This window comes from Vigna unguiculata, chromosome 11, assembly GCF_004118075.2.
Source record: "Vigna unguiculata cultivar IT97K-499-35 chromosome 11, ASM411807v1, whole genome shotgun sequence".
NCBI classification, from domain to species: Eukaryota; Viridiplantae; Streptophyta; class Magnoliopsida; order Fabales; family Fabaceae; genus Vigna; species Vigna unguiculata.
The window spans coordinates 14,960,049-14,969,808 of NC_040289.1; the positions used below are offsets into that span (position 1 = coordinate 14,960,049).

At 35.7% G+C, this 9,760-nt stretch overlaps 1 protein-coding gene across 1 annotated transcript; it reads right to left on the reverse strand.

The window, feature by feature from the left end:
* Nucleotides 1–431: 431 nt before the first annotated feature.
* Nucleotides 432–1,124, reverse strand: LOC114170203. The gene has a single exon (XM_028055689.1). It carries the CDS (start codon nt 1,122–1,124, stop codon nt 432–434), a length of 693 nt encoding a protein of 230 aa, XP_027911490.1.
* Between the last annotated feature and the right edge of the window lie 8,636 nt (nt 1,125–9,760).

The window sequence follows — 9,760 nt, forward strand, 5'->3', positions numbered from 1 at the left end:
ATATTACATGACCCAAGAATTGCACTTCATCCAACTATAATTCACACTTTGATAGCTTCCCATAGAACTTATGCTCTTTGAGAATTGCCAGCACCACTCTCATATGATCTTCGTGATCTTCCCGACTCTTAGAATCTATTAGTATGTCGTCAATGAATACAAAGACGAACTAATCTATATACGGTCAGAAGATTCTGTTCATGTAGTCCATGAAGATTGCAGGAGCATTTGTCACCCCAAATGGAATCACCACATATTCGTAGTGTATCGTGACCTGAAAGTTGTCTTCTATACATCCTCAGGTTTGACTAAGATCTGATGATATCCAGATCTCAAGTGAATCTTTGAAAACATCCCTGCTCCCCTCAACTGATCCAACAAGTCATCAATCCTCGATAGTGAATATTATTCTTGATAGTCAACTTGTTCAACTACCGATAGTCAACACAAAGTCGAGAACTGCCGTCCTTCTTCTTCACCAATAATATAGGTGCTCCCCAAGGCGATGCACTCGGTCGAATGAATTTCTTCTCAAATAGGTTCTCAATCTGCTTTTTCAACTCAGCTAATTTTGTTGGTGCCATCCTGTATGGTGCCATTGAGACTGTGCCAGCTCTAGGGATGAAATCAATAGTGAAATCTACATCCCTACTTGGTGGTAGTTCTTGAATTTTGTCTGGAAACACATCAGCATACTCGTCCACCACCGGTATGCTTCTAATCTGCTTAGTTGTACTCTTCTTCTCCCCTTGAGCCACTATTACGTAACAAGTAACTCCAGCTTCTATTTCCTTCATTGCCTTCTGAGCTGAGATCAACTCCAGTCTTACTGTCTCTGGGAATACCACACTACGCCATTTATAATCAATAATAATGTGGTTACTGGACAACCAGTCCATCCCTAGAATCACGTCGAGACCCTCTATCGGCAAGCAAATAAGATTCACCTTGAACTTGCGGCCTGACACTTCTATAAGGCATCCCACACAAACATAGTTGGTGGATACCTCGCTAGATGTCGGCGTCGCGACTATTAACTCGCACCCTAGCTCTCGCATCACAAGTCTAAGCCTCCTCAAACATTCATTGGATACGAATGAATGGGTAGCTCCTAAGTCAAACATCGTGATTAAACAATAAACAAGTAGTGATAAAGGATTGATCCCTACCAAGGATGATGGCCCATCACACATGATTAGAAGAAAGGGAGTTCCTTGATCCCTTTCTTTGCTTTTATTTTCTTTACATTAAAATTCCATTAAGTTGGCTTGGTTGACTACTTTTAAGTTGACTTATTGATCTTGACTTACATCTTTATCATTCCTTTCCTTTCCATTTTATGCTTTCTTCTTCCTTTGTGTGTGTGACTTAGGTTTTACTCCTTTTATGTTTTATCCACTCTTATTTGTTTTAAATCAATCCACTCTTCTCTTCTCTAGAACCTTGGAAAGGAACCTTCACATCTAGATAGCTTGCTATCTTAATGTCCAGTGGGGATTTCCTTGGTTTTCTTAATCAATCATCACCATATTCATTAATCTTCTGAAAGGAATAAGATAAACCTACATCATTTGGTATTTATAGCTTTGGTTGTCCTTGAATATGGTGTTTTCATGTTTTAACCTTATCTTGTGTAGCTATCTTTGAATGGTTCACATAAAAACAGTACTGGCAGCAACGTGTACGTTTTTGAAAAACATACTACAGTTAGCTTAGTGGTCCAAAAGTAACGTTCTTTATATCAAAAGAAAGCCCTTTAAGTCTAGTTTCCAATAAAAAAATGAACGCATTTGGAGTTCTGTGGAGAGAGTTATGGTCAAAGGAGTGATTAAAGGTCAAAGCTGTCGAGAATACGAAAAACAACATTTTCAGGTTATGTTGTGGCAATTTTGGCTTCAATTTTGTGACTCTTTTTGCTCCTAAATGTGGTTTGATAACATGTCTTTGGATGCTTAGTCATTGAGCTTCAAATCCATGAGTTTAAATGCATCATAGCTACATATTTGTGTTTTTTTGTATGTCATGTTGAATCTTTAAATGTATCTAACTTTTGCTTGAGTCATATGTCATATGTAACTTGAAGTTTTCTTATTCTTGTTATTCCAAGTATTTGAATATTGCATTCACTTTATGTCTTCGTTGATGTATGTTCCTTGAAATTGATTTTGACCTAAAATTTGAGGAATTAAGTGACCAAGCCACCCAAAAACACCTTTCTATCATCTTGTGAAACTAGTTTGTGAAAGAAGAAAAATTTTTGGTGCTCTTCTACTATGGGCCGAGAGCAACATTGCTCTTTGGTGAACAAAACTTGCAAAAATCACTAAGTGTTATGCTACTAGTTTTCATATTGGAGTGTTGGGTGATATTGGCTAATTAGTTTCATGGTTAAACTTGGTTATGATCTTTCTTGGTGTATGCATGATTTGGGACTTGGTAGTTCATGTTCAAGTATTTTCCATAGAGTCTTTAAACATGTCCTTTTCTTTTTTAGTCTTTAAAAAAAGTTTTGTCACATATAGTGTCTTTCCTTAGAGTTTAGCTTTCCTTGCTTTTGTGCTTTTGTTGTTTGTCTTTAGGTACTCCTTGTTTTGTCTTAGTAGTTTTCCCTTAAATTTCTTTGAGTGGTTTGCTAAAACCTTGAGTTTGTCTTTGAGAAGGTTTCAAAAAAGTATATCACTCCTTTTGGTGGATTTGAGTGTAGCCTTGCCTTGTTGCTTTGGGGGGAGGTGATTTAAACACTTGGGTGAATTTCTTTGGACCATACTTGGTGATAGAGACCATACCCCACTAAATTAAAACAAATAAAATTCAGTATATGAAAGTGAACCAAGTCATCTCCCAACGACCAATATTTTCGTCTAAAGCTTCAATTTTCAGATTCAAACACAACACAATAATACAGGGGGGTTTGGCATATTTAGATTGAAGAATTATGAACAGTTTTGCAAATGTTAATAGAACGATTTAAAATCAGTATTGACTCCTTGAATTTGAATGCAATTTTACTCATCACAAGTCACATAATTAAGGTTTTTGTCTCACCCAATCCACTCGTCCAGACCCACTAAGTGAGGGTTAAAAACGTGTTTCAATATGCAATTAAGCAATGCATACATCCATTCATTTGTGACAGTTAATCCAATTCATTAAGCATGAACAAAATCAACATGAACAACCAACCCAATCTGAAATTAAGCATTAACAGATTAAAAATAACCATTCACCATAAAATCAAGATGAAAGAGAGACAAAACATGAATTGAAAACAGAACCTCAAAGTTCAACTGCATCTCCTTCAAGTAGTCAATACATTAAATTAGAAAGCCATGAAATTCGAATTAGGCTTCACCATAAATTGTGATTCAACCATTCAAATTACTTCAAATTAGTGCAGAAAACTTAAAATGGTGCAGCAAATGAAAATAAGCAAAGAGAAACAGGGGATGAATGAAAACAACACTAAAAAATGTAAATGCTTCAATATAAATGTTACCCAAGGCGTATAAAACGTGAATACAAGCAATAGGTGTTGTCCATGACTCATAAAACGTCAAAAACGAGTGGAAAACGTGAAAAAATCAGCTTGTGCCTCCATGGGTCACCTTCCAAAGCTTAAAAACATAAAAAATGGAGGTTGGAGAGAATGGAGAAGAAGAAGAGTGCGACTACATGAAGGAGAAGACCTAAATTTCGTGGTCACATCAAATCTGCCACTCATATTTACAAAATTGCGATTATGAGATGTAGAATTAAAAAAATGCCACTACTGGGCCTCACATGTTGGCCCATTCACTCAGATGATGTGGAAATGACGTGGCAATGATGTGGTGACTCTCTTCAACTGAATATTAATGTCCAAGCTCCAAAATTTGCTTCACCCAAATACCTAAAAATAATTAAAAACGAAAATTAGGCCAAATAATGTGAAATTAGTCCAATTTCGAAACAGTGACCCAATAAAGTTCAACAGATGAAAACACACTAATAGGGCAAGGAAGAGTTACTCACCCAACCACTACTATAGTCACTCATGGAAGGGAAAAGCTGAAGAGAAACATGATAAATCTCCTTCTAAGTCTCACCAAGCACCATCAAGTAAAAATAAGTCACCAACTGGTCACACTTACCATTCCACTTCTCAAAGATCAAGTTCCATTAAATGTTTTAAATGATTAGGATATAAACACATTGCTTTGAATTGCCCAATCAAGAGGACAATGATCTTAAAGAAGAGTGATGATGAGAGTGAACATTTTTCTTCCCCTTCCCCCTAAAGTACTTCTTCCCACACTTCTTCTTCTTCAATTGAAAGGACTAAGCCCCTTGAAAGTGGATTATTAATGGTAAGGCACCAACTAGGGCAAGTTCCCAAAGAACTTGATCCTTCTCAAAGACAAAACCTTTTTCATGGAGGGTGCCTTATCAATGACAAGATATGTCCCATCATCATAGATAGTGGAAGTTGTGTAAATATGGCTAGCCCAAGGGTGGTGGATAAGTTTGGCTTGAAAACCATTCCTCATGCAAAATCCTACAAGCTATCATGGCTTAAGGAAGAAGAAATAAAAGTAACTAAATAAGTCCTCATTAACTTTTCAATTGGCAATTTTAAAGATGAGGTATTATGTGACATTGTGCCTATGGAAGCCAACCATATTTTGCTAGGTCGACCATGGCAATTTGATAGAAAAGTTGTTTATGATGGTTATGCAAACACCTATGTTTTCTCCTCCCTAGGAAAGAAGTTAACAATCCTACCTCTCCCACCTCCACAAGAAAATGAGGACAAAAATAAAATAAAATATGAAAAAGAAAAAGAAAAAGGGCAAGCTTTCACCAAGGAGTTACTTCGCTACAAAAAGATTTTTTCAAAGCAAGAGGTGCAACACCACTCTTCATTCTCTTCCCAAACAAAGAGAGATAAACAAAAACACAAACAAGAAAGAGAGAGTGGCATTAAAAAGAAAGAGGGCATCTCCAAGACTAGGGATGGTATCTGTTCTTGTGGAAACAAATAAGAGATGTTAGGGATACAAATATCGCCTTACCTCAATCCTCAACTTCTCGAGTTGGCATCTTCTCGCCTTGTATATGCCATCTGCCGGTGCATGCAGTTTGGACCCTCGAGGGGATACCTACGGAGAGGGTCTGACAATCAAGTCAACAAAAGGGTTCTTAAAAAGTCAAATATCTGATTACGGGATTAATGAAAGTGTACCTTTAATTGCTGAGGTCCACGTGTATTTATAGAGTCATTAATTATTTTGCCCTTCTTATGGGCTGGGCCATTGTTTCGCTCTTAGATGGGCCTGGGTCAAGCCCAGGCCCTAAGTTAGTGTTTATTAGTACTAGGGGCCCTATTTGCAAAATTCTAAGTTTAATGTCATCAGCTTATTACTCCTTATCTTTCGAAGTAGGCGGCCTGGACTACTATGTGTTTATGCTTGACTACTTGTGTACTTAGTAATTAAATGAGGTTATGTATGGACGGCCTTGGCCGTGTGGTCTCCTTGTTCCGCCTAGGTGCAGTACACCAGTCTCCCAGCCTTTGTCGAGAGAGCTGTAGCGCCAAAGGCTTGGAAGTGTACGAGTAGTTGCCTTGATCTGCCTAGGTGCAGTACACCACCCTTCTAGCCTTTAAGTGTTATGAACAGTGTTAAGGCTAGATCATAAGGAGTGATGGTAGATGAAGGGGCGCTAGATGTCAGAGGTCCAATCAGAGGGGTTTGCGCCGCCATTTTGAGTGTTATTACGTTTCGCGTTTATTGTGACGCTTCATGTGAATGATGCTTTTGGCGGGAAAAGTTGTAGTGGTTCAGATTGTTGATTATAAATACAGTTGTTGTTGAAAATTTGTTTACGTTGGTTCATTTGCAAGAAATTTGAGAGTAGTTATTTGTGTGCGTGAGAGTTATCCGATAAGTGCTTTGCATCTGTCGTCATCTTATTGTTAAAAAGGTATGTCTAGTGCTAGTGGTAATGTGTCATTATCTTCTTCGGGTAATGGTAGTGAGCGGTTTTGGGGGAGATGGGAGTAGTCATTCTGATGGTGGGACTATGGTAGGTACAGGGAGGATTCCGATGGAGACAGTCACTGAGGTAAGGGAGGATCCCCCAAAAGAAATAGTAGAGAGCAACTGGTCGGCCAAGTCCGGATATCAATGGGTTACTCAAGATGTTCGGACCCAACATTCATTGTTCAGATGGTCTAGGTTGCTTAAGCCATGGCTCAACTACGTACCTATTTTGGAGAGGAACATAAGCCATGACATAGTGGCTTTAGAGAGGGTAAGCGTTGTCAACTGCGTTTGCCACGGTCAAGAAGAAGCAGCCGAGGGGTTCTTCTACATGTATATGTGCCACTTTTCACAGTTGTACGTGAGGCTGCCCTTTGATGATTTTACCATGGGGGTGCTACGCTTATTGAACGTTGCCCTTACGTAGCTGCATCCAAACAATTGGGCGTACTTACAAGCTTTTCGGGTTCTTTGCCAATCGTTATATCTGCAACCATCCCCGCAATCATTCTTGTATTTCTATGATACGAGGCCCAAGCATCCGACAACGTGGTTATCATTGATAAGCCGACCGAGTATAAGCAGGCTGGAAGCGTTCACCCAATCGTTCAAGCATTTTAAAGACGGTTTCTTCAAGGTGGTCGTGAAGGAGTCTGTGCGATTGTAATTTTACAACGATGACGGGAACACTAAATTCCCCTTTAGTTGGACCGACAACCCTTGGCGGTATAAGGATATGAAGAAGGAGGGATTGTCGTTGGCGGATAAGGAGGTGGTGGAGACACTGATGAAGTTTAATGATAGGTTGCCCATTAAGGGCTTAGTTAGGGTTTATAATTCAATTCATCCGATTGTTGATATAGAAGGTATCTTTTTTTTTTAAGTGCTACGTTGTGTTTGAGTAAACTAATCAGCGTTTGTTGTGATCATTGTGGGGCATATGGCACAAGTTGGAAAGAAGAACTTGAACCTTTTTCAAGCTCTTAGGAAGGAGAAAGCAGCGAAGGCCAGGGCTGCTGGGAGCATTGAAGTTCCCAATCTACAAGATTCCTTAGTTGAAATGCATGTACACGGGGGATTGAAGAGAAAAGCGGAGGTGCCCGCTAAGCAGAACAGATGGAAGGATGTGAAGAAAGTAAGGGCCACCCTATTGGGGCCAGGAGTTTACCGCCAGGCGGGTCCTCTTTAGGAACCCAAAATTAGACCAGAATGTATGTGTCGCTTGGCGGCTTTGAGTATCTCGCCAGGCGGTTTCTGGAAATTTTCAAAAACACAAAATTTAACAGAACAAAAGGGAATTCATGTATAATCATCACATACTTAACATGCAATTCATGCTTAAACGTAAAGATTAACGCGTATAGCTCCCCTAACTTGAATTCCCTTATTTAAAATTGAAAATGCTAGAGTTCCTTGTCGGTGGTAGCTCTTGACTCCCTTTCATCAACTCTAATCCTCTCCAATGTATCTTCAACCCACTCTCACACAAAAATTTCATCATTGAATTAGTGTTTTAGGATAGTTTTCCAGCCCCCCCTTGGCTGCTAGGGTTTCTTTGCCCTTTCACCTTCATGCCAAAAAAGAATTTTGGCAAAAGGAAGATTAGTTTTGGATTTACTAAGATTCGAACCCATAACCATGCCAATGTCATATCATTCCACGACCTTTCAACCAATTCATGCATATAATTAAATATAATAATTAATTAAATAGCATAGTTAGGACTTGAACCCAAGTCCTCTCAACACACCCAAGTACTCTCAACCATTTGAGCTAGTACTTTACATCAATCAATAATTAATGCTATAAAGGCTCCCACCATCCGCATTTATTAATTAATTATCAATTTAATTAATTAAATTTCACGAGCCTTACACATTTCATCTACTTAAAACACGCACACATAATATCATGATATCAAACCATGAATACCATTTTAGATAAGCCCTTCGTACCTCATCAATTTGATTTGGTGGTATTGTCAAATTTGAGGATGCTTTTCCTGGATCGCGTTCTAATGAATTTTTAAATTCATTATATGTAACTCTAAGAACTTTAGAGATTTATTTTTCATTATCTTGAATTCTTGGTTCTCATGAAAATTCTAAAGTTTAGTTAACAGTTTAGTTAACGTAGATGCATTTTTTTTATCTTTATCACAAACCTTCCTCTCTAAAAGAAAGAATCAATTTTTGTACTCTTTATCATAACCTTTCTAATATAAATTTATCACCTCTCTCCTATTTAGAAAAAATAAAATTTATATTCACAAATCACAATTATCACAATGCAAAACATAACGAAACTCATAACACTTTAATTCAAACATAACGAAACTCATACCGCTTTAATTAAATAAGTTAAATAAGCAACATGGTATAAATTCAAAACTTAAAAAAAATTACCATAGGCAGCAGAAAACACAAAATCCCTAAATTTCATAATTGAGGGTTATAAGAATTTGGAAAAAATTATAATTAGAGTTTATACCAATTTCATAAAAGAATTCCTAAAATCATAATTAGGGTTTATACAAATTTAGGATAAACTTACTTTGGGAGAAACATCCTAAAAAGAATCATAAATCTAACACATAAATCATAATAAGATACTAACCTTGATATGTGAGAAATCATGCAAGAATGTATGCTTCAATCTCAATCTATGTGTTCCCCAACCTCTATTTCCCAATCTATCTCTTTGTATTTATTTCTCCTCATACACTTTCATGATAATTTACATGGTGGAGAGATCTTATAACTAGAAAAAAACTCTAATCTTTTTTATAAATCAATGTCTCCAATAAAATTTTTTATTTTATCTTTTATTATAATTTGTGATAATATAAACTTGATATAAATAATATATAAATATAATTTTAAAAGATATATAAATATATATAAAAACTAAATTTCAAAAAAAAAAATTGGTGGAGCCATGGCTCCCCTGTAACCACGTAGTTTCGCCATCGGATACAAAGCTGTTAAGTTAATAGGATGAGAAACAATCCTACAAGGAAGCAACATGAATCCGCTATTTGTAAAATATAAAAATAATCATAATGTTATTAAGGAAAAAAGAAAGAAGAGATTTTTTTTCTTTCTTCTAAACTTTTTGAAAAAAAACAAAAAAATGGCCGAAGAACCCACTAGTATTAGAAAGGCCACTTCGCCCGGATATATATATATATATATATATATATATATATATATATATATATATATATATATATATATATAAATAAAATTTGAATAATTTATGAAGAATATATAATTATTTCTTTAAAATTATATTTAGACACTAATTTAGAAAAAAAAAACTTAAATTTAGATTAACATATAACTACATAAAATTCATTTTAACATTTATACACAAAAATATTTAAAAAATAAAATATAAATACTTGTATTTCATTTTACGAAAATTATTTTGATATTTTTGCCGTTAAAGTAGTGTTTTTTATTTGAAAAATTAAATTTCAATTTTACTTTCAAGTTCGTAAATTTTATTTATTTATGTTAAAATAATATAAAAACTTATATAATTTACTCAAAGTAAATTAAAAATACTATAAAAACAACATGATTTAAATATGAGTGTCACTTTTTTTAGATTTCAGCATATCCCAATAAAAATAATAAAATTATAACTATTATTTATCCACATTTAAAAATTTACTACAAAGATAAAAAATACAAATCAAGAAAAATAAAAAAAAAAACATATGAAACCCATAATAA

Excerpts from the sequence above, each read along its gene's own strand:
- LOC114170203 (XM_028055689.1), bottom strand. The coding sequence starts at position 1,124 with ATGTTTGACTTAGGAGCTACCCATTCATTCGTATCCAATGAATGTTTG.